Raw genomic sequence first — 26641 nt, 5'->3', positions numbered from 1 at the left:
AAGAAGCAGTGTTCAACATTCTATGCACTACATATATGTACATTCATTATAGGTTATAAATGTACGAATAAATAAATAAATAAATAAATATATACTTGGTCAAAGACTAAAACACACTAATAACGTTGATTACCATTCGATCAGGGTTATATTGAACCCAGAACTAGAAAAAAAAATTAAATCTAAAACAGTAAAAAAAGTTTCCATTGCAAAAATAATGATAACATTGTTAGTAATAATGGAAGGCAGTGGCGATTCTATCACAAATTTCAAGCATTTTTAAAACCTATCATTTTTATTCTCCAGTTTTTCACATAAATTGGCAGTTGAAAATTGCTCATTACATAGCAAAAAGTTTTTTTTTTTCCTGATGTTGATGATAGTGATTAAACCATTAACTAAAAATAAAAATGTGTTGAAAAAAATTCTTCTGATTTGTTTTAATATAAAAAAACGAAGTTTCTTACTTTTCTGGATCCCCAATATGCAACAAAAAAAAATGTTAACGTTAAAAAAACGTGTGCGGTTTGTATTTGCTGTGCGCGACAATGTGTCCCACATTCCATACATTTCAGTCCACAGGATTTCTTTTTAGATCTTAAATATACAAGTTTATTTTATCCATAGGATCAGGAAGTAGACGAGTGGGATTCAGATTATTGAAAATAAATCACCATGCAAACAAATTGTGATGGAATATTTTCATAAACGAAGATGTTCACATGAAAAGTACACTTCAGGATTAGGAAGAAAAAAAAGTTTTCCACATAGATGAATTTCTAAGCCGATTTATACATTTAAATTCAGTCCTGCATTATAATTTCCATGTTAAGAAAAGAATGCCTTTTGTTCAAAATAAACTGTTTTTCAACTAATTTGTCTATTTCTCCAAAAAGCATCAAACATCAAAGATGACGATAAGACTTCAAGCGTTCATACTTTCCTGTTGTGAGGAGGTTGTGGGGAATCCAAGTGCTTTATGGAAAATTTTTGATCTCACTCACTCTTACACAAGTTAGTCAAATTAAGGTGAAATTTAAGAAGTAGAGGAAATCTGTCAGTATCTTTATCGTCTCAATAGAGTTCCTATTCTAAATATCAATGCTAAATATGATAGGAAAACTTTGCAAGGATTTTATCCAGAAGAATAAGGTCTTTATCTATGTCAGTGCGACAACTTTAGTGAAACATGAATAAATTCTTTCGACAAAACAAAGGAAGAAAGCAGGATGGAAGATAGCAATAAAATATTTATTAAAAAAACAATAAGTGGGGAAAAATTTGAACGACAAAAACATATGAAAAATGGAACGTCCCAGTTTGAATGATCAAATAATTATTAATAATTAATAAAAATTCATATACTTTGAGAACAGCGGAATGTCTTAGCTTGAATGATGAAATAATTATTATTGATCAATAATAATTCAATTAGACACCAAAATTAATTAAAGAAAGAAATACTTCTCACATATAACTAAAAATACAACTAATAATAGTGTTAGATCCACTAATCGTTATTTTTCACATAATTATTCTACATTAAAACCAATTATGATGCATGTTTGATGTCAAGTGAAATTAATCCTTGGAAAAAAATCCTCAAATTTAAAATTATAAGCTAAAACATATATAAAGATGTTTCTCCTTGGAAACCGCTATGATTATATGTTCCAGTACATAAATGGCAGCAATGTTTCCTCCCTTCTGCTTTCTCATCCTGTTTAACAGAGCGAGTTTTGAGAAGGGAAAAAAACATGAAAGAGGTCAGTTGAAAGGTCCCATATGGCAGTTTTTTTGCACTTTTCCTTTGCTGCAATTTATGATTCATAATGAAAAATCATGATAAATCAAAATCAAAATCATAATCATAATGAATTCATAATATATGCAGTTTTTTTGTTTAAACGAACGATTGACATGAAAACCTAGCAAAGATCCTAGGTGGACATTCATTTTAAAGTATTTTATTTAAATAATAGTAATGATAGCTTGACAGGTGAATATAAAATACTGCACTATTTTATGAACTATCACAGATTCTCTGGTAATATTTAAAAGAGAAGGTCAACTACAACTAAGGAGATTCCAAAGAGACTTTCAGGAATAAATGAGGATCCTCATAAAGCTATTGTTATTATTTATGCGTAACACGGAAGCAAACAAATCCTTAAAATCTAGTACAAACTGTGTAAAGGAGCCACACCTATCAGCCATTACCTTACTCTTTCGGTGGCAAAACATGGAAATGACCTCCTAAAATTGATTTATGGATTATAAAATTACAAATGTAGATCTCTTCTCGTATCCTTTCAAAAACAAAGCTAAGTATTGTTTTGCTATGAAATGTTCGAGAAAAAAAATATCCTACGAGATCAAAAATCTACGATGACAGCAATGTTTTCCTCCTTTACATCACTTGTACTACTTATTCAATTACCAAATTCTTTCCAGACACGTAGTGAAAGAGAAAATTCTGGAAAACTTTTTACTAACAATAGTAACAAGATATTCTCGAAAGTAGAAATGAAACTGATATTTCTGAGAAATATGAGTTGGAATTCGTGAAGATGTAAGCTGCAAAATTCTGGAATCTATGCAAGGATAATGGACTCACAGACATCGTTTCTAATGTGAAAGTGTAACATTCAATCAAGATTTATTAGATGGACAGCGGGTTAATTTAAAAATAACTGAAGCGTGCAAATTCAACTATAGCAATCTCTTTGCTTTGCAAGTCAGAAAAGAAACGATCGAAATATCGAAGCGAATACGTTTCGTTTAAAGGATTTCTGAAAAATCTCCGTAGTGATGGAATAGACGATGTTTGAAACATTCCCGTAGGCGTCTGAAAGCGCAGTCGAAAAAGAACGCTTAAAACTCTGGCTATGTGGCAAAATATTTATGCCACTCGAATGAAGGGTGATGGGTTTAAGTACAGGATGCGGCAAATAAAAGTGGACCGGGGAAAAGAGTTCCAGGTTACAAAGGAACGCATCCACGGAAAAAAAGAGAGTTCGCTAGCCTGCTTATAGGAGATATTGAAAATGACCACCATTCATCTCCTCGCACTTTGGAGCCGTGGGTAGCAAGCAGCAGATCGAAGCTGCACTGCTGGAATGGCTGCAGCCTCATCAGAAATGTTCTGCTGGAGTTCTTGAAGACAATGAGGGTTGTTGCGACCTTAGCCTTGAGGATTCACCACAAAAAGTATCCGAACATTGATCATCTAGGTGTCCTGGATGACCAGCAATGGCCGAGATCAGACTGACTTCTGCTAACAACTCTGTCACGAGTGAAGATTGAGTGAATGTGATCCATGGTTCGGCGGGATGTATGGACAGTTGCGTCATCCTAATGGAAATAACTGTAGCTCTTTTCCTCCTCAGTTAATTCTGCCACAAATGGATTGAAAATGTTGGGAATGTACTGACTGCTCTGAATTCACCAACTAATGAAAGAAAATGAGAGAAAATGGGACCATTAATGCCTCGTGCAGACACTTCACACCAAACACCAACGTTCTGATCATGCAATGGTCCTAGGTGGAAGTGACGTGGATTATCCGCTGTCCAGTCCCCGTTATTTTGTGAGTTGACATAATCACTTACGTGAAACCAGGCTTCACCAGAATTAAAGGCATCGCCCCACGAATCCGAGGTGGTACGGATTTCAGATAGAGTATTCGTATGCGAGATCGTAGATTATTAAGAGGGGTGTGGTTCCGTCCATTTCTTCCTAATTGCCGTAAAAAACGGCCCGGAAGATACAGCGCGTGCACAAGACTGGCGCGCTCCAATCGAACTCCTTGTAGAAAATAGTGCGCCAGAACGCCGGAAGCCGTATCTTCCGGCCCGTTTTTTTTACGGGAATTAGGAAGAAATGAACGGAATCACCCTTCTCTCAATAATCTACGATCCCGTATATGAATACTCCACCTCAAATCTGTATCATTCCATATTCGGGGGTGATTCCTTTAATGAAAAACGCTCTGTCCAAGCCAATATAGCCACTTATCCTGGCCACATTAATTTTTGCAATATCTCCTACAGTATAAACAAGTCAATAAACTATCAACTTTCCTTGGATGTGTTCCTTTGTAACCTGGAACCGTTTTCCGCGGACTGCGGAAACTTTTATCTGCCCCAAGTTGTATTTTGAAAAAAAAAAAACAAAACAAAACAAGATTCTCAAAATTTGCAACTGAACGAATTTTCTCGAAAAATGTAACAGCAAGTAATTAGAAAAAAAAATCCAACTGGATATCTAGAATGAATTTCCAACGACTGAAACCTATGCGATGAAATTTTCTTCAGTTTTATTGAATATAAACGATAGATGAGATGACAACTACGTGTGTGTACGAGCAGAATTACTGAATTTGCAATTATAAATATCCATGAATGAATGAAGTAAGTCAAGTGGAAGAGGAGGCGAGTTACACCGTCTACTGCTCTTAGCCGTGAATGAGAAGTTGGCACATTTACGTGCTGCAGAAAATCAACTGCAGAAACGTGAGATACGTTGCAGATCCTTGTTTCAATTAAATATTTCCGCTGAAAAAAGCTAAAAATCCGAAAAAAAAAACCTTTTTTCTGCATTTTACAGTTTTTACTTACGTAAAAACTAGTTAATTAAGAAGAAAATAACTCTGCAGAATACTGCAGGAATGATGTAGAAATAGGAGGAAATATGAAAGAAAATGTAATTACTGGATTGAATGAAGATTAGAGATTGAACGTTGATTTCTTCCTGTATTCAATCGTCATAAATTTTCAACACAAGGAGATAACGAGGAAAAAGTATCCACAAATATCCTCATTAAAGGCAGCACATAAAGGAATTCACGATCCTCAACGAATTGATGATGATGATGATGATGATTGGTTCCTACCACGAATAGACAGGGGTAGAGGGGTATAGTTCAATATAATCACATTCTTTATTTGTTGTTTTATTTTAGTTGTTTATTTAATTATTTTGATTGAAGAAGTAGTGTTAGATTTTACATAACTGCTAAATATCAACGAAAAGATTATCCACGAAATATAAAATAGTAGAAGAAACAACTCATCAAATGACTTTTAAAAATCTTTACATTCTTTTAAAAATCTTTTAAAAATTAAAAAAAATCAAAACTTTACTTTTAAAAATATGTTATTTATTCTGGCCAATAGAATCACTATAAAAACATTGAACAAATTTGAAAAATGATGACACATCTACAATTCATATGAAGCATTAAGCTCATACGATTTATTCATTTATCCTAGAAAAGGAGCCTCGTTTTCCTTGTTACCTCCCATTATAAAAAAAACCTCACTCTATTAGAAAGATCTAAAACGAATATTCTAGCTTAGGAGATATTCAATTATCTCCTTGCAAATGAAATCCCAACCGAGAGGGAAAAAAACAGGAGGTACATTGCAAACCGCTCATTTCCAGAGTTGATTTCGTATTCCTTAAGCTCTGATTATTAAAAGTGCACAAAAAAAACAGCCCGAATAAAAGTGAAAATCATCCAATATTTTGTGGACTGTGTTTTTTCTGTCGGAGGAATTTGACTCGTTTAATTTTCTAACTCGTGATTAAGATTTCCCATGAGATTTTACCCTCACGATTGTTTGTGCAATATTGCTGTAATAGATAGTGCATCAATGATCGAAAACAAAAACAGTTTTATTTGCACTAATTATTCCCACATACATTAGAAAACATTAAAAAAAACACAAAATATAAACGTAATTTGGAAGTAAATAAAAAGTATTAAAGCGAAATAAAAAGAGTATGGTGACCTTCTGGGTTTTTTTTCTTTCATCGTTAAAAGTAATATGAAGAAGCGCGAAAAATTTAATGAGATGTTATTTAAGCATCATAATGATGTTATTGATAAGCAGTGAAATTTATTTATGGATAGATGAACATCCATAATAAATTTTCTTATCGGAAATAATCCTTTACAACAACAGTCTCATATTACTAACTAATTACGATCAATCTATGACTGAGGAAAAAGGAAAAAAATCTTGAAAAAATCTTATGAGGTGATAAACATAGAAATATAAGTGGTCAATGTGTGTACAGAATTTTTTTTGACGAACATACACAACGAAAAGGTGAATGCTTTCGAATAGAGCAAGCGGTAATTTGTGTTTTATTTTGTAATTGATATTCTTAAAAATATCCTTCTCGTGACTCATTACATCGTTGAAAACAGGTGTAGAACTATATAAAACCATTAACAATATTTCAGAACATGATATTCCTATTTTCTGGATTATATCTTGCCAAAACACTAAATATTCACGATAGAATAAGTATTTCTATGATTAAATCTAATATTTCTAGACATGTGGGAACTGAACGTTGTCGTTTTTTTGCGAGGGATTTTCATCGAATGAGACCATAAGTTTTTCAATAATTTTCGACCACAATTTTTTTTTTCTTGAAAATTACTGCTACAATCAAAAATCAGGTACCAACATTAACCTGAGTCAGTAGATATAATGACTCAACATTAAACAGTAGGCAAGGCTCTCACGATTGTGGATTAGCGGAAATAATATCCATAGTATGCGGTTGTGATTGACAGGTGACCAACAATGACACTATTTTCCCTTGAATACATTGAATACATTTTTGAGGATATTTTTAAAAGTTTCGGAAGATTAACAGAAATTATTTGACATGTTTAATTACTATAAACAACCGGTAATGAAAAGTTTAGACCAGTTCAATTTAGAGCGGTATATAATGTTTTTTAGGATTATTCTCTTTGTGGATATATAAAGTAAGTAAAGTAAAGTAAAGTAAAGCAAATGTAAAGAAATTCTTACATAAATTATTTAAAGAACAACAGTTTTCACGTGGATGAAAATATAATTTATGGAAAAGAAAATTCTTGTAGTAACACTTTCACTTTCGTAAATGTCGAATAAAGTAAATTTGTAGGGTCTTGTAGTGAAAAAATGGAGCATCCATACAAACCTACATATATCAGTGGCAAGTAATTTTTTTCAGTGCTGTGTTAATATTTTTTCTACAAAAAAAACTGCCGAATAGACGACATATCCTATTCTGAACATTTATCATTCATATTTATGCCTGAAAAATAAAAATGAGGTTCTTTTTTTTAATCCGACATTTAAGAATATTTGTACCAGAATAGATGTGAAATCTATTTAGCCTATTGAAATGACAGTACCCCTTGCAAATGGTGACTATTTGCTAATTGTATAAAGCAAAACGGGTTCGTCGGAAATTGTTTTATTTTAAACGGTTGACTAAAATTAGACGAATGGTTCATGAAATTAACGAGGTGCCATTTTCGTACAGAAAAGTGCAAGTCGTACACTCTCAATTGGATAGGGGAGATGGATATTCATTGATTTATTTGGATAGGAAATTTTTCTAAAATAAATATAATATATCTGCTAATGAAATTTTCAGAATGAATCCAAAAAATTTAAAAATTCTGAAAACAATATAGTAGAGTATAGAGAAATGCATGCAAACTTTGTGTATACGTATATGAATATTGAATATATTAATCTATGTATATGAATATATTCCTGTAAACAATGTGGTAACCATGTTGGACGTGACATTCCTGACGACTACAAGAGATCGACAGCATACTTTCATACTTTCAACCTATACAACCACTCTTATTTACAACTAAAATGGAAAAAAATTTTTTTTTACCCTTTTTCTGTCTTCCCTCATAAATTTTTCAATAGAAGTGCATCGTTGGATGAGTCCGGTGCTGTCTTAGCTGCTTTCTCAAATTTAATCAACTAATTAGGTGGGGGGGGGGGGGGGGAATTGGAAGAAAATACAAGTAGAGCAATATTTTATGATCATCGGAGATGTTTTAATGGATCTCATCAATGATGTCTTGAAGGAATACCAAATTAGAAGGAAAGCAACAACAAAAGTTTTCTTTGACGAGTTTATATTTAATTATGCAAAGAATTTTCTTTTCATCTATGTTCTATATTTTCAAATCAATTTTTTTTATTTGCATCTTTTATAAGCTGTCATTTTTTTTTACTTTTCTTTTAATTATCTTTTTTACATTGTTTTCATCTAACACCATTTTTCTTTTATTCATTTATTTTGCTACATATTCTATATCGTCATATTTAAACACTACAAAGGTCAAGCAATTATTTTTTCTATTACAGTTTTGAAACAAATTTTGAGTTTTATAATTTTCATATGTACAAAAGCGTTCTATGTGCAGTTACAAATTTTTAGTCCAATTTCAAAGACTCAATCCATGTTTTGTTTTGTTCTCTACATGTTTACAGTCACTCGTGGATATAATGCAATAAATTTCCCCGAATGGTTTTTTTCTTCTTTCGATCCTATCTGCAAAATAAATGAATCTGCTTGCAAATCACTCATGATTCTCTCATATAAGTTAACGGAGAGAAAACCATTCACTAATTAATTATGACATCATTAGAAAATATCTGAAACATATCAATTTCACTGCTTTGGAACAGCATATCAGGCATGAAAATCTGGAAATTCCATTTTTTTCCCATGATTGAAACAGACACTCTCCGCTAATGAGATGAATGTAATACTGTATTGATAGCTGCTACTGTGGAAATATATGATTCCATATCTCTTCAATATCTCCACGATTTCTTCTAAGAAACTGATAAGAAAAACCTTCGAATAACAACAAATAACAATAATTACAATGTATTCAAATGAACTCCACAAAAATAGGAATTAATTACCATAAAAATTAATACAATGTTGAAAATATAAACAAAGTATGTACAGGGAGGACAAGTACGTGCAGAGTAAACACAAGAAATATTATGCACATTAAAAAATCAAGGCACATGGATTTTTTTATGCTAATCATAGGACGAGGATGGCGGTATAATTACAATTAAGAACGTCCATTGCGCTTATTCCACACTTTTTTTTTGGAAAAGAAAAAACAATACTGGAAAGGAACGATTTAAATCCCTGTGTACATATGTAATGATGTAGTAAACCTAGTAAACTCTGAAATAAATTACTTCTAATTGCCTAAAATAGTATTTTTATTATCTTTAAAATATCTAATAAATAGCCTTCCACAGCTCAAAATTCTATATAACTCCTCTTTAAAAAAAACGTCATTAAGAGAAAGGATAGAGGCTAGAAATGGAATGGTGGATTGTTTCGCCCCTACCCTCTAGGATATCAGGCAGCTATAATTTCAACACTATACAATACCGCCTCTATTCGTGAATTCAAGGATAACATCCTAAATGATTTTCTTGGGAATAGAAGGAGAATTCTTTCTCGATAACGAAGAAGAAGAAAAAAAAGGCCGGAAACGAACGCTATCCTTCCTTCCTTTTTTTTCGTTATTTCTATTTCCTTTCACTAAATGTTTTTCTAGACCAAAAAAAATAGGCTGCCAAAATGAAAATTAAGAATATGACTTTGAGGGAACTATGTGATTTGATATGTGGAAACTAAAGGAATTTAATTTAGTCGAATACTTGAACTAAAAACCCTCTGGAATATTTATTTTATTTTATGGAATAACGGAAGATCTGGTGCGCAGAATTTCGAACGTCGCATGCAAATTTTGTTCTTTTCCTTTAAGAAAAATTCATTAAAGCTCTCTTGAAACAGTACACATTCTATAATTATGTAAATGTAACGATTTAAAATGGTAAAGCATACAAAAAATAATAATGAAAAGCCATTAGTGTCGAGTTAATGGCTTCTCATTATTTTTAAATACTTTTCAGGATCACTTTGAGAATCCTATGGGAAATCAGATATTAGGTAAGTAAAATTAAAAATAAGCAAGAAAACCAATGTAAAACTAGTAGGTAAGAAGCCGTAAGTAGTTTATCTTAATTTTATGTATAACTCTAGTTGGTACATGAGCATTTATAATTGAAAACGGTAGGATCAGCTGTCTTCTACCTTCTTGTTAGGAAATTAGCGAACAAATTCGTGCCAATATTAGACTCTTGGAGCGCCAATAAAATTTATTTAGGATATATTCCGTACTCTATTTAGTATAAACAACTTGCCAAAAAAAAACAAATCTGATAATTACTTTCGTGTCCACATGGAAACATTTTCAATAATAAAACAGATCAGAAAATTACCCTTACTGATTGTACCTAAAACCCTGAGCTCATAAAGTTTATTTAATTTATAGTTGATTATAAGGTGGTAGGAAGCAAGAAAGTCTATTCTTTTTTAAAAATGTTTTTATAAAATATGATATTTTTAACTTGGATTGCCTCAGATGAAAAATAGTTTAGAAAAGCGAATCTCAATACATTTGTTACATCCTCAAAAAATTCATAATTTTTTCTATTTCAACCAAATCCTTACAGTTGTACAATCAGGCTGTACCCGTAAAACAGTAATTTTTCAAAGCAGAAAAAAAAAACTCACAAGAGTTGCGGAATAATCTAACTGTCCTCAGACATTATGCGCCATTTCATTCCTGTGTCTTCGAATCACTCCAGAAATTCATCACATGTGAACATTTCAGGAACGTAAGACCGTCATTGACAAAACAACATGACATGGAAGTGGAAATGCGAACATTCTCTAAAAATTCTGTAATTTTAAAAGTTACGAAAAAGGGGGCAAATCGTTCCGTACAGAAGGAATTGATTTTATTCAAATTCCAGCAACGGGTTTCCCCACATAAAATCATTAATTTCTTCATAGACATTAAAAAAATGAGGTTCTCGTGGAATTATTTCACAAAAACTTTCACAACTGCAACATGACGTCATCAAGAACATTATTGAAAATTTTTTGAAAATCAGCAATGGTATTTATCAAATTTCTAAAAAGAAAAACTTCATTAAATAAATGGATAAACAATCTCTGCGAAATTTTTAGGATGCGAATATCAATAGAATATTTAACCGAATTATGTACTTTATCCATCTTGCAAACAATTTTTCTTTTTGTGAAAAATTTTTCTGAGAATGAGAATAATGAAACTTTCACGCGCTTAGGGAGTGAGAACTTCTAGTAATGTTAATAAAATAAAAACGATTTTATGAACAGCACAAATTTACTTATACACAGTATACATATGTGGTTTAAAAAAGTCGGAAATTTCCAAAGTTTAAAAAAACGGCAAAAGTCAAAAATTCGCAAATATGTAATGTATGAAGTCATCTTCTTCTTTAAAATGTTCCAACACATTGTTAAAAATTAATCCTCTTTGACATTCTGTTTTGTCTCCATTCTATTTACAGAGTTTCCCTTTTACATGAAAAGAAATGAGGAAAATTTTAAAGAAAAAAACAAATGAAAAGGTGAAAGAGGATGACGATTGGAAGAAAAAAAACTTGTGTGCAGTGAGTTCACTTAGTGATTCTAACACAAAAAATGTTCCGGTAAACGATTCGCTTTGATCTACTTGCTCCATCTGGATCAGAACAGAAATTCGACGATAAATTGAATGAATCCGATAAGATTAAGTGTCCAGAATGTGGAATTAACAGGTGCAGTAATCAAACAGAAACGAATTGAAAAGGATTTCTTGTAGTTTAACATCTTTTTCTCGAAACTTCGGTGGAGGTAAATCGATAATAGTTGGTCAAAGCTGGTCAATGGTCTTTGAAGATGATGTTGATCATAACAAGAAACATCCAGGATCATAAAAAAAGACGTAAAAACCTAATAAGCAAGAAGTTCACAACCGATTTACTGTAAACCTAAGCTAACATGAACTGAATTTAAGAGAAGCTTATCTTAAAAAAGTAGAAAAAAAGTAAGAGTAAGTAAAAAATTAAATAAGTAAAAAAGTAGAAAAGCTAGTAGTAGAAAAGTAGAAAAACTCTCAAATTTACCTACTACATATCAAAGATGGTAGGATTGGTAGAGGACCTAAAGCGAAACTTGTAATACGATCTAGTAATCTGGATTCCAGAAAAATTGGAACTTCCATGCTTTATCGCGTCCAGTGACTGGAGAAAATAAATGATAAAAAGACAAAAAAATAGAAAATAAGTAAAAAATAAGATTTACTAACAATGCCTTGCTCGTCGCGAAGAAGTAGAAGCAGGTCCAAAAGCCGAACAAGACATAGGAGCAGAAGTGCATCAGTGAAGAGATACGGTAGATCAAGATCACCAAAAATAAGTGGCTAAAACATAATAGATAAATAAACTTAGCCGGTACGCAATCGTTGTGACTATCCCAATTTTGGAGAGAAGTCGTCAACAAATAAAATATTTTTTTCTTTTTTGTGCTGAAAAATGGGCGATTTTTCCAAATTATATTAACGAGTCGTTCAAATGCTTTGAATGGTCATTACTCAAAAACATTGCTTATTTCAGTAACTTAACAGTAATAACAAATATTCTCAAACAGCTACCAGGCAATCCCTATGGCGATCCGCCCACGCATTCGCCTTCAATTCAGAATCGATTGAGGTTTGCGAACTCGTGCGCACTCCCCGCAATGACTTACGGAGACGAGCCGATGTGTCAGGTCAGTATTTTTTTTTCATCCGCTCAGACAAATCTCGTCCCAATTCCTCAACACCGAAGGCCTGAAAATTTTAGTTAGCATCAGGGCGGCTTCGATCCATCAATCGTGCGGCTATAGTCGAACCTATTACCGACTGCGCTACATCCGCTACGGTGCCTTAAGCAATGTCTGAAATTTTATATACATGCCTCATTTAGTCTTAGAGCAATAAATCTCTTTTTACCGTATATCTATTAGGATTTATTAAGATAATATGTAATATAATTTGAGGAATTGATGATTTTTTTTTCAATCTAGCTGATTTACGAGCGGGCCCTAACATTTGAACGGTGGAAACCTCCTTTAACTCCGCTTCACCATTCAGGTTTACGGTCTGAACAAATCTATAAGTCTCGAAGATGCTGTTTTCCAAAATATTCTCGTTTAATAAGCTGAGCTGAACAAGTTTTCAACCCCTCCACTTTCAGCCCTACAAGAATAGTTTCGATTCCGGAAACATTCACTAAAATCTCGTCGCTCCGGACAAACAAGCTCTGGTCATTCAGACCAAATTTAATAAAAGCGAAAGTGTTGCAACATTTCGACGCAGAAAAACGAAGTCGATACCAATGTACTTCTAAGTAACAGAAAAGTTCAGGTAAAAATTGCATTTTTCCAGAGAAAACCTCAAAATTTCTGATGTTTTTTTCCTAAAACTCTCCGCGTAAAAGAAATATTGATTGTAATCCAGAAAACAGTGTGCAGTTTGAAGTTTAGGGTCTGATCTCGAATACATTTAGGTTTTTTGGCTGGGAACGGAAATTCAAATTATCAAAATGCTCGAGAGAACCACAGTAGAGTAGACAATCGGTTGTTTTCTTTTTTTCTTTTTTTTTGCAAGAAAAAAACTGAAACTCTGAAATTTTGAATCACCTCAAAAAATTATGCTATTTCAATGTTATTTTTGCTGGACAGTTTAAAATTCCAATTTCTTAAAATACTTCCTTATTCCTCTCTTAGAATAATGCAACTGTTCTCAGACACTTTTCTGAAAAATACATATTTGGACAGTGCCTGGATATAATTGAGGTTGATGACTCAATCCGTCAAAGTGTGTTCGTGTTACGAGTGAAAACTTGTTTGTACAAACCTAAATAGTAATTAACAACTTGTTTTTGTTACTGTACAACTCTATGTACATATCGACGATTATTGAACTCAACTGTTTTTCCCCGTTCCGATCCAGCAGCACAAATTTAGTAAAAATCCATATTTTATGATGAAGCGACTCCGTAACCAAAAACGAACATGAGTCATCTTTTGAAAAACGATGTGATTCACAACGGAAAAGTGCATTTTGCACTAAAACGTGATCTGAATAATAACAATAGCGAAACGATCGTACTATTCACTATTATTATCCTGAAATTCATGCATATTCCTGTTATATGTACTAGTTTCCATTTACCTTAACTACTACTACTATTCCCTTGTATTCCAATCCGTCTAAATTCTAAGCAAGATCATTGTACGAGTAGAATCCAGAGAAACGAAGATCAGCGGTTGCAGCGATCCAGTTTTTATCCGATCAACTGCTCTGTTCGATCGAGCAGCTATAACGTGAATATCATTTTTTTTTTGAAAACCTCCATTTCATTGCGGAAAAATCTCGTATTCTTCAAGCCACAGTAATTCGATTTTTTTCACAAATCCGTTTTTTAAAACATTTTTAGACATTTTTTCTTGATTTTTCCAGGACAAGTCGGATCAGATATTTTCATTAGCAATAATTTCTTATCTGCTATTTAGTATTCGCATTCAATTGTATTTTTTCACCAACAATTTCCATGCGAACTTCTGATGTCAATATTTCTCTCTAATAATTATTCTAAACTCATCTATAGCTTGGTTTTCCTCTGTTATAATTACTTTTATATAAGAGTACCTTGTCCAGAACAATTTAATAGCAACACTTTTGGAATATTTTTATTATGCAAACTACATTTGTCACCAAACCGCAATATCTCCAGTAATCGGTACGTTACAAAGATATTAGTATTTTTACAATTTTTTATCTAAATAATAATATTATTAATTATACTATGTATTATAATATATTATATTATATATTATTATAATAATTAATATTTTAATATTTTCTATCCACTATTTAAGAAAATAAGTCATTACGACGCCATTACGTTTTATTATTTATTATAGAATAAAAAATAAACTCACTGGTGTACAAATCCACTTGGGATGCACCAACGCGTTTATACTGCAATTCGTAATCGTTGAGGTTTTGGAACGCGTGTTGGCCTCAACAATAACTTACAGGTACCAAACAATGTATCAAGTCAATGTTTTTATCCTCCCAGACAAGTCTGGTAACAACTTATCGACCACAGAGGGATAAAAGGACTTGTTTGCACTAGGGCGGTTCCGAACTATCGGCGGTGTGGCTACAGCGGACTTCTAACCGGCTTCACAACTGCCACCTTTTTTGTTATAAGATGATTTTTTAAATGGTAAATGTGCTCCTAAATATAGTTTCAAGCTGCAATGTTTAAGTTTTTAGAATTTCAAGAAAGTTGTAGGAATTATAGTTGGTTAGTAATAGTATCTATACAAGTAAGACATCTAGTTTGGAAATATATTTTTGAAAAAATCGTAACAGCATCTGTTAGACTTGGACAATAGACGACTTCTTTAATGCTGATTTCCTTGTTATCAAAAAATTCTGCACTGACATTTACATCCTTAAATCAGTAGAGAAGCAAGAAGAAGATAATAAATCCCCAATTTTTTTCTTCTGATCTTTGGCTGATAACCTGTTAGAAGAAGTATTATTCTTTGAAGAGCGAATAGTCGGAATAGTCATAATCTTCAAAGGACCGCTGAAGAAAAATAAAAATTTATTCTGACAATTGGAAATAGGCAACTAAAACAACGATAATAATAAGGAAATGACGAGTTGCACATTAGTTTTTACTTGGCATATAAAAATTATTGCACTTTTTGACATATTTGGTTGTAATTATTTTTTATTCATCTTTTTGTTGTTTAACATGAGCCAGAAATAATTTTTACGTATTTGGTAATCCTAAAAATGTGAAAACAAAAACTAACTGAAGCACCTAAATCACTGAAAACACGTAGCAAATTCCTCAAATTGAATCCATGTTATCTTTTCTTTCATTTCCTTCCGTCACATAAAAACTTCGCATTTGAAGACTTTTTTTTCAGTTTAACATCACAAACATCTCTATTTTTACTTCTTACATCGTTACAGGATGTCTGTAGACGAAAGTTTGCTTGTCTGAACAACGACATTTCCGTATAAATTGAAAAAAACAATCGGAAACATGCATTGTTTCGCAGATATTTTGAAGAATGATTCATTTTGTAAACAAAATCGAATCTTCTTAACACATACTTGAGAAGATAAGCCCTGAACATCACGCATCGTTCGTTCGTTTTGACCGCTTTTCAATACAAAACATTGTTAAACAAAAGATTTATGGATAAATTTTCCGATTTTTTTTTCTTAAATTACGAAAGTACTTTTTGCAACACCATAGTTAAATGAATAATTCTAATTACGTAGAAGTAATGAGAGGAAGTTATTCCATTAGTTATAGAACTGTGTAAAAGTAGTTACAGGTGATTATATTATATAAAATGAAATATATTTCAATTTTTGAATAAAAAAATACTCCTAGGAGATTCTCGTGTTTTGTATTACATTTTTCTTTTTTCTTCTATGTTCTGTACGCTTTTGATTTTTTTTAATTTGGTTTTCACAAAATTTTCATCATGTCTGGATACAATTCGTCAACCTACGCACCTCTATGTACATAAATTTTTTAAGCTTCCATTTTGTGTAAGCACCTCGGAATAAAGAAAAAAACTTTGCAAGAGATAATAAACATTATTTGGTCTCTCTTACAAATGAGCAAATTGGTTGGATTTTTTCCATTTTTTTCAGTAAATACGAGTGATTTTGAAAACTACAGAAAACCATCAACTCAATGAGTTTAAATTTTTTCATTGCTCTTTTCAGTTCATTTACTTACTTCCTAGCTAGAGTTTTTTACATTCGTTACAAATTTTTAGCTTCATACAAAGAGCAAGCACAGAAATCTGAGAGCCGGATGTATCTCCGCCAAGAAAATTCTTTTGCAATATCAGCATTTCCAGAACGTCAATCCAGGCAGCAAGCGCATAGCCTACGGTATTGCTATCGTCTAAGCGTTATTCAGCTTATTTTTATTTCATTTTCCTTCTTTTCTGAGCTCATCTTCCATGAATTTTGGTAGGAATATGCGAGGAAGTGCAAAATAATTTTGAGCACTTTTTTTCCAACGTTTTGGAGTTGGTTAGATAAATACCTGAGTCCTTCCGTACCTCTGAAGTATTGATTTCTGGCATCATATCCTCTTAAACAGCACCATACCATTGAAACTACTATTCATTTACCTTTTAATTTCACTTTCCAGGATGCATGTCCTTATTTTACGTCGGAGAATAGAAAAATGAATTCCCATTTGCGTGAAACTCTTCCACTGTAGATTTTTCAAAGAATTCTGGATTTATCTAACACTCTGAGTTCTCTTTTACGACAAGATTTTACATAGTTTTTTCAACATCCACTTTTTTATAAAATTACTCCACAAGTAACTAAAGAAATTTTCGTGAGCACTCTAGAACTGCATATTCGTGAGTAGAATACCACAGATTCCAATATATATCCAATATAATCCAGCTGAAAGATAAGAACGTAGGCTCTGAAAAAAAAAACACTAATGCGGATCTCTCATGTGGATTAAGCCAACCATCATTTCATTGATTTCGTTTTCATTTTCGGTTTTTTTTTTCAATTTTTCAGCTATTTTTTCGCTACCATAGAAAGAATTTCCAGTTAGAAGACACAAAGTAAATTCTACTCTTACTTATATGGGAAATGTTTCTGAGCTGAGCAAACATTAATTAATTCCATTAATTTTTCATCTATGAAAGTGCATTTCGTCTGTTCGAAGTGCAAAATTAGGTGTCCGGCCTCTGTTGACTTATTTTTAATGAAGAGTATCTAAAATATATAATTAGAGGGACATATAATTAGATATATAATTAGAGAGTGGAAAAAGTGGATTTTTTTTTTTGAAATTATGAACAAGGTATTAGATGTTTAAGGGAATTCAGATGTACAGCAAAATCGATACCAAAATCAAAAACTGTACACAAATTTTAAATTTTCAGTTTAAAAGTGTCAAACATATCTAGCATCGCTAGTTATTCATGATTAGTTTTTCCGACAAAAGTTTATTCAATCATTTGAATAGGATGAATCCTCGAGAATCCACGTGTAGGGAAACGGATAGTTCCATGTAAAAAAAAATTCATTTCTATTCTAGAAATCCTGAACGGAATTTCATTCGATTCTCCTACTCTTTTTCTATTTATGACTCAATTTTGAATATGCTAGAATAGTGATAACTAGTATAATTTTCAACTTACTAGTTATTTTTTGTCATCTGAGCCAAAGTGAGAAACAGTGACGTTGATATCATCCGTTATCGTTGACTAATAGCACTAAAAAAATAGAAAAAAAAGCAATGAACCTATTTGATGGCAATCCTGATTGAGTCAGTGATTTAAATTGAGGCAATATTTACCAGTCTTTCCACTTTCCCTATTCTTCTATCTTGATCTCTCCTCATTCATCTTCAAATTTAAAAAAATTGTATTTAATTTGTCGTGCGTCTCCTCTATTATTTGGCATCTCTTTTGGTAACCACAACCTGATCCTCACATTTACCTCATTACATATTTCTTAAAATTCAGTAATCACTCATCTTTCGCCTTCACCTTTAACACTTAGTTATTTTTTCACTAAAGACCTCACTCTTCACCTCTTGTATGCCTTATTTCTTCTCAACAGAATTTTCCCATATTCTATTGGTCCACTAAATAGAAATATTTCCCATTATAAAAATTTTCCATGGATAATCTTAAAGTCAAATATTATACCAGAAAATAAGAAAAGAAGAGATATAGAGTATTCAGAAGACTCTCGAGAAACGTTTATGGATTTTAATTTCACCTATCCATGAACAATTTCTTTATGTATCTCTTTCAAATGCTAGCAATTGCTGCTGCATATTTTTTAACGTTCTCTGTTTATTTCTGAATATTTTTTATTTGTTACATCCCCTTATTTCTCATTGCTATCTCATATACTTTTTAGAAAACTCGGGGACCAGTTCGTTTTCAGCTCAGTTTCACTTAGAAATCCATATGTCCATAAACTAGGACTAGTAACCGCCAGTTTTTTGGATTCTTTGAGAGCATGGGAGGGTATTATCGGGATAATTGCTCAATTTATTCTCATTTTATAGCTCTAATTTTTCATGTGCTTGTTTTTTTTTTTTTTAGCCAAGGACGAATATAGAAATATTCCACGGAAGCGGGCTTCCCTTTTGTGACTTATTAATCTTCGCTCTTCCACACCTGATGAAACATAGCACGAACTCGAAATGAGTGTGCTTCCCCGTGAACAATCCAGGACATCGTCATATTGATTCACTGGAAGAAGTGAGACATCCGAGCGGAGAAACGAGCCATTGTGACGAAGTTACGAGTGAGCAGCATTAGCATGACTTAAAAGCCCGGAGGAGAAACACAGCGATAAGCGGGAGGATGCAGGTGGATGCGAAGACGGGCCGATAATGAAGGCCATTTTGTGGTATCCTGAATAGGGAACTAAAATCCGGACTTCAGGACTATGTGATCTGTTAAACTCTTCACATTTATAAAGTTTTAGATTGTTCGAAATGGATTCTATCCGAAATATAGTGAAAAAGGGTGTAAATATAGAGAAGAAGAGACTAAATCTAAGTATGTCGAAATTTTTCCGGATATTCCATACGCTTAATATCTTTTCTTAACTGGAAAAGTGATATGACCATGGAAAACAAATCTGTTATTCATAGTTATTTTTACTGCGCTAATGAGCTTAATTTTGAAGAAATACGAGAAGTGAACGCATCATTCGACTTAATCCTCTCACTGGATTCAGAGATTCTGGATACTTGATTGCTCACGTGGTTCATCTCGGATATTATCAAAAGAATGTAGGAAACAAGGCTATTGTCCTTTGTTTCCTTATAGCATAGGGTTCTTTTTATTTATTTTTCTCAAAATAAAGCTGACATCAGTATTTTCGAACAATCGTATAGTTCGACTAATTAAATTTTACATTTTTTTCTTGAAGATAGAATAATAGTCGCAAATATTTTCTATTTATTCAGATGAAATTCCTGAAATTTTCATTATTTTAAGGAACTTTTCACAGCAACTATTGTGGCTCTTGTGAATTTATAGATTTGTTCAGGCAAGCAATATTTGTTCAGATCCCACAATTACATGTTCACTTTAAATATTCGTTTCTTCTGCTCAGGCGTACCATGGCTAAGATCTGACCCAATTACAACTGAACAACGTGTTCTTCCTCTAAGCATTTAAAACTATCATGAGGACAAAAAATGTAGAGGGGAATGAAAAATAATTAAACACTCGACGAATACATCCAGGAAATGAAACGAACGAATTACTAGGATAACATCGGGAAGTTCCATGGATTTGTTGGCTGGAATTACGGATCACCTCAGCTCCACTATACGATCCACAGGAATCAACATCCAGAAAGATGATCCCTAGTCATAAGTTGAAGACTCGAATTGTTTCCATGCATGGGGTAGTGTTTCCTAGGAGAAGAGTGACCAGCCGGTGGATGAGTGCGCACTGCGACCTATCGATCGGTCGGCGCACGTCATAAATTGTCCTAATTAAGTCCTAACATAAATTATTTTATATTTTCGGATAGTGTTATAATATAGTGGAGGAAAAATATGAGCACAACAGGATATGAGTTAGGAATGTGTCAATTAAATTGATGGGTGGATGGAAACAGGAAACATGGGGGGACCGATGAGATTTTTTTTGTACTCGAGACTTTTACTGGTAAATTTGAGGATAAGTCATATTGAAAGAATGTGAATCGACCTCGTCTTTCCTCAATAGAGGAGTTTTATGCGCTTTTGGCAGTGTTGTGCGTCGAGCTATCGATTTTTGCCATTCCGCACACAACCACAATTGCCAGCTCGTCGCCCCGCAAAACCCAAACATGTCTCGATTACTCAGAAATTTTTCATATTGTTTATTATTCGTATAGGGATCTTATCTCATGTCGTCGTCAACGGTAACGTTACGTTCGTTTTACGTTCAGCTTAACGTTCCCCCCCCCCCCCCCCCCCGTTCGCGGCTGCAAACTGCTGACGCACTGAACGGAGCGGCGTAATGAAAGTAGCGCGCGATGCTGTTCAATTCTCTGTATCTATGGGTATGATCGAGCGAATATTGTCGCATTCGAATCGAATAGAAATCAATTCTTAAGATACATGTCCTCTATATACATGTTTTTCACGACGTCATTTTATACGACAATGTTTCAATTGAAACGATCTGTTCGATGCGCGTTGTTTAACACCTGCTTAGCTATGCGTCGTGACCTTTTGCGCATAGTGTGTGTATGTGTGTGTGTGTGTGAGGTCTGTCCGACACTCGTCACACTTGTATAGCCCCATTTTTCCAGTACATCTCTATCGACATCGGAATATGTTGACTGAAGAACGTCGACGACATGAGGTTTGATTCAATAGTTTCGCAATAATTGCGATTGACGCGACTCTTCTGCTACGATTAGTTCATAAAAGTTTATGTTGTTCCATTCATAATCGATCGGGATTTTTTTTTTCCTCTGACCACTAACTCAAGTAACATTCTTTATTCTTTACTATAATACTTTCTTTTCAGGCTTGAATATTGAAAAGTGAGCTTTTAATCAGGGCTACAACTTGTGCTTATCCGACAACATGTCGTTGAAGCAGATTGTTGGAAATAGTGAGTTTTCTTCTATTGATTGGATTCGTTCTTTTCTTTTTGAATTAGTTTGGATATCGCCTTTCCTTTTCTTCCTACTCTTTCTTGTCTCCACTAAAACATGACGTGCTTCAGTTTTTTTATAAGTCGATAACACTGATTTCGTAACTTGCTGGATTTTCGTTCTGCGCTCATTCTGTGATATTCTAACGTTTACAACAAAAAAGTCCTTCAATATCACGAAAGCACGCGTTTGATTAATATTTCCTGGTTTATCCCTTGGAGATTAATGACATACTATTATGGAACGGAATCTTCGCTTTTTCAAGTGGTGCAGAGCTTAATTATACGAAAACCCTCATGGAAAGTTATTTATAAGCAGTAGGTAATCAGCATGAGACCATTTTCCTGTTTTTGACTGATATTGTGTAGAAGTAAGCATTTCAAAAAAAAAACGTAGGGCAAATTATTTTGTCGATTTCATTTTGTGGATGGAGGTTATTATCATTCGCCATGGAAGATTATGATTTGAAAAGGAATACAGTTTCAGACTAGAATTTGAGAGTATTCATCGCATTTACTACAGCACGTGAGGGTTTTCAATTTGCGTAAATTTCTTATTTTAGAGCTTCTAAATGAAGTGATCCGCCCGTTGAAGAAACCAGAAGGAAAGGGTTGGAATGCTTTGGTTGTTGATCGGTTATCTATGCGTATGCTATCCGCATGTTGTAAAATGCATAACATTATGGAAGGTAATCGATCAATATTTTCCTTGTTTACTTCATTTTTACCGATTTTTTTGTAACTTCCTTAGTGTCGTTTTATATAAATACATGCCATTTCAGATGGAATAACCATAGTGGAAGATCTGGCAAAGCGAAGGGAACCGTTGCCCAGTTTGGAAGCGATCTACCTGATTGCACCAACAAAGGAATCGGTGAGAATTTCTTCTATTTCTGCATCTTTCAAAAAACCTAGAATTCAGTAAAGTTTGGAATTTTATGCGAATACTTCTGGAAAATCTCCTCCTTTCAGATTGATCGCCTAATTGCCGACTACACGGTTCGTAATCAGTACAAATGTGCCCATGTCTTTTTCACCGAAGCGTGCCCAGATACATTGTTCTCGGAGCTTTCTCGAAGTGCAGCGGCTCGTCATATCAAAACGCTGAAAGAAATTAACATTGCATTTACTCCATACGAAAGTCAGGTTCGTACGTTCATATCGATTCTCGTTACATAATTTTGACTCTCTTCAATTCGCTGGATAGTTTTTTCTATGATTTATACATAGTAAGAATAAAAAAATACATGATAATTACCCGGAGCAAACTTTTTTAATGGAAACATATATTCAAAACTCATTGCTATGAGCAATTTCAGTAATATTTAGATGAACAAACGATATTAAGAAATCTTTTGCTTTTATAGGTCTACACTTTGGACTCACCTGACACGTATTTTCTTTACTACAACGCACAAAAACAAGGTGGACTAACATCTAACCTCGAACGTATAGCTGAACAAATCGCCACCGTTTGCGCCACTTTGGGAGAATACCCCTCGCTACGGTATGTTTCCCTAAAATTGTTACTATTTCCTTATTTTAGCCTTTCATTGGCGTTCTTTTTAGTTATCGTGCGGATTTCGAGAGAAATGTCGAGCTTGGGCATTTGGTTGAACAAAAATTAGATGCATACAAAGCGGATGATCCGACTATGGGCGAAGGAGCTGACAAAGCTCGCAGTCAGCTGCTAATCATAGGTGAGAACTGTTTGTGAATTCAATTCGTTCCTGAAATTTAAGCCTCTAGCTTTTTCCAGATCGTGGATTTGATGCTGTCACTCCGCTGCTACATGAATTGACCCTGCAAGCAATGTGTTATGATTTGCTTGGTATTGAAAATGATGTGTATCGCTATGAAACAGGCGGCAATGATAGCGTCGAGAAAGAGGTATGAGCTTCAGATGATCATGCACTTTCATGTTTATCATTCTTGTTTTACATTCAAAGTTTTTTTGATTTCCACATAGCCTATTGTTTAAGTTCTTTCTTTTTTCACCCTTCAAAATTCTTTAAGACGATCAGTCCTAGATTCTTCCAAAGGTCTCCTTAGGAAATCACCTACAAAAACCTCGCGTATGCATCTTATTTTACTGACAAATTTGCTCCACCATTTGCTTTCAGTTGTTCCTAATCTCTTCTTAGTGCATGTCCTTCTATTGTTAAACTGCAGGCAAATTGAAATGCTGCAAAGTTCCACTATCATATATTTGTACTTGCAACTCGTCCAATTTTCATTCTGAACATATGTCTGAGTTTGTCTAAAGTTTACCGTTCTGAAATGGAAGCAAATTCAATGTGCCTGATGGCGGATTTGTTCTGGTCATTATCTCAGTATAGCAGCATTTCATTCTAGTATTAGTCGTTTTTGTGGAGAGGCTGTCATTTTTATTGTAAACGTTCCTTACATCCTTACTTTTGGTGATCTGATAGTAAATCTTCGGATCTTTACGAAGCAATGCAACTTTCAGGTGCTTCTCGACGAGAACGATGATTTGTGGGTTGACACTCGTCATAAGCATATTGCTGTTGTTTCCCAAGAGGTTGGTTTTTACACATTCAATGATTTATGCCTTGAAAAAGAAGATTGATTTAATGTTGTATCTGGACTAGAAGCATTGATAAAGCAGTATTACTAACATATGTGTTGCAAGTATGATTACAATCGCTTTAAAATGTCATTCTATGGTCCCATAATGGTCTTGTAGTCGATTACATACTGTCTTTCCCCAAAATTTTGTACAAATCTTGACCAGGATGAGGGAAAACAAGTGTTTCGTCGGCCACTCTTCTTGAATAATAAGTGTCCTATCCAAAAACTATTCACACACGTTGAGAGTGCAAGAGTACTGGAATCCACCAAAATGTGCCCGAGAGTTTATCCACAATCACGCTATTTTCAGGTCACGAAAGGTTTGAAGAAATTCAGCGACACAAAAGCGGGTTTCAAAGCAGATGCAAAATCTATAAAAGATCTATCCATGATGATCAAAAAGATGCCTCAACATCAAAAGGAACTAAATAAGTTTAGGTAAGTCAAAAAAACCATCAACTTTTTTCAGACAATTTAGTTATGATTTCATTCTCAGCACCCATTTTCACTTGGCAGAGGAATGTATGCGCCAGTACCAAAGTGGTGTTGACAAACTCTGCAAAGTCGAGCAGGTACGTGGCCAAACTAGATTTTGTGTAACTTTTCCGAGTCATCTGAGGTATTTACCTCTTCAGGACCTTGCAACACAAATTGATGCCGAAGGCGAACGAGTTAGGGATCCAATGAAGCTAATGGTACCATTATTGATCGACCCCGTCGTAAAGACGGAGGACCGGTTGAGGCTCATTCTCCTGTATATTCTCAGCAAGAACGGTGAGTAAATTGGGATAAAGAAACGGAATGTTCTTGAATACATAAGCCAAGTAAAATTTCTAGGAATCACCGACGAGAACCTCAATAAGCTTCTTCAACACGCTAATATTGCGATGGCTGAGAAGGAAACGATCACGAATGCAGCTCTCCTGGGACTGAACATTACCACCGATGTAAGTTCATCAGTTATTAAGAGATGAAAAAAGAAGATGAGGTACAGATAACTCAAAAATGATTTACAGCAAGGGCGCAAGAAAGTCTGGACACCAGCAAGGAAAGAGCGACCGAACGAACAGGTTTATCAATCTTCACGTTGGGTTCCGGTGTTGAAGGATATCATGGAAGATGCCATAGATGACAAACTTGACACAAAACATTTCCCATTCTTAGCTGGTCGCCAGATCAACCAACCCTTCAGGTAACTTGACCATTTACCATTTACATTAGTGCAATGACTACCGGTACCACTTTTCATCCTATCGTATTCTTGTATTCCAGAGCTCCAACATCTGCCCGTTATGGTCAGTGGCACAAAGAACGTGGACAGCAAGCTCAATATCGTAGTGGTCCACGTTTAATCGTCTTCGTCATTGGTGGCCTAACGTATTCAGAGATGCGAGCAGCATATGAAGTAACACAAGCAAAGAAACCATGGGAAGTGATTATAGGTTCGTGTGATTTTTCATTGCTTTTTTTCAAAGAAATGAAAATTTTGGGAAAAATTCTAACATGTTTTTTGTAGAAATCATATCACAAATCAACACATCGTTTTTCAGGTTCTGATCAAATCATCACCCCAGAAAAGTTCCTAACAAACCTCCGTGACCTCAACAAACCACGCGAACAATGACATCCAATTGGGCACAGAATCGAAATGGTTGAGGATGAAACAGCGTACACGAGAGGGAATGTAGTAGCGGTTTAACTCTGAGACCACAAATCTTATTTCATGAGTTATAGTCATTTTCAGATAAGAAGATAAGTAGGGCATGCTACATTTCATTTGTGGCTTAGGACTAACCCCTTGTGGTGTACAAGAGGTGAAAAGCGTATGTTTAGCGATTCACTGCTAGTATCACATAAGCGTACATTTTTTGCCGATTAAAGTCTTTTTTTTTCTCAGACTTCCAATTCTTTGAGAAGAATTATAATTCCATTTTGATTCTGTGACCATGACTGTAGTTTTGTATTTGATAGCAAGATAACTCATCCCAAATCTGTTTTTTTTTTCTTTTTCGTATTATGTTTGATGGGAAGGAATGTTAACCTGCATACATTCCCTTTTTTGTAATAGTTAAGATAAGCAGCTAGCATGAAAATAACTGTTTTCTATTGTACTCGAACAAATTGTATTTGTATAGATTACATTACTAATGTTGCATGCAAAGCGCATATGTCTTTTGTCTTGTAAGAGGTATTACTTTTCCAGCACCACCTATGATTGATATACTATTTGATTTTAGAAACAGTTATAAGTTCCTCTGCTTTTATTCGCTGCGCATGTGGCTCTGCTCGTTTGTAGCTTTTTTTCTCTCAAATTTCTATGATTGTACATCTATCAAGGCTTCCGCTAGAGCTAGAGCTTACTCGCAGTACTAAGAATGTTTAGAAATCTCCCAACAATCTAAGAACACAACCGAAACAGTTGTGTGAAACAACCGTTGTAAATTGATCAATGTATGGGATGAATTATCTGTAAGCCTTTCATTTTTTTCGCAGTTTTGTTTCCCTTTTTTTTCTCCATTTTAGTAGAGTGTTTAACATAATTTGACTTATAGCAATATGTATAGTATGA

At 33.9% G+C, this 26641-nt stretch overlaps 1 protein-coding gene across 1 annotated transcript; it reads left to right on the top strand.

Annotated features, from left to right (window-relative positions):
• Positions 1-21410: 21410 nt before the first annotated feature.
• Positions 21411-25696, top strand: RB195_021465 (uncharacterized protein; the record flags this gene model as incomplete). Its single annotated transcript, XM_013446004.2, has 15 exons — positions 21411-21438; positions 22044-22169; positions 22263-22354; positions 22453-22626; positions 22848-22987; positions 23050-23180; positions 23240-23370; positions 23951-24022; positions 24383-24510; positions 24569-24644; positions 24708-24846; positions 24910-25019; positions 25089-25264; positions 25345-25514; positions 25623-25696. 15 exons carry the CDS (start codon positions 21411-21413, stop codon positions 25694-25696), a joined length of 1767 nt encoding a protein of 588 aa, XP_013301458.1.
• Between the last annotated feature and the right edge of the window lie 945 nt (positions 25697-26641).

The sequence above is a fragment of the Necator americanus genome, chromosome X (assembly GCF_031761385.1).
Source record: "Necator americanus strain Aroian chromosome X, whole genome shotgun sequence".
Taxonomy (NCBI): Eukaryota; Metazoa; Nematoda; class Chromadorea; order Rhabditida; family Ancylostomatidae; genus Necator; species Necator americanus.
The sequence above is the reverse complement of the archived record's forward strand: the minus strand, read 5'-3'. Positions and strand labels throughout refer to the sequence as shown.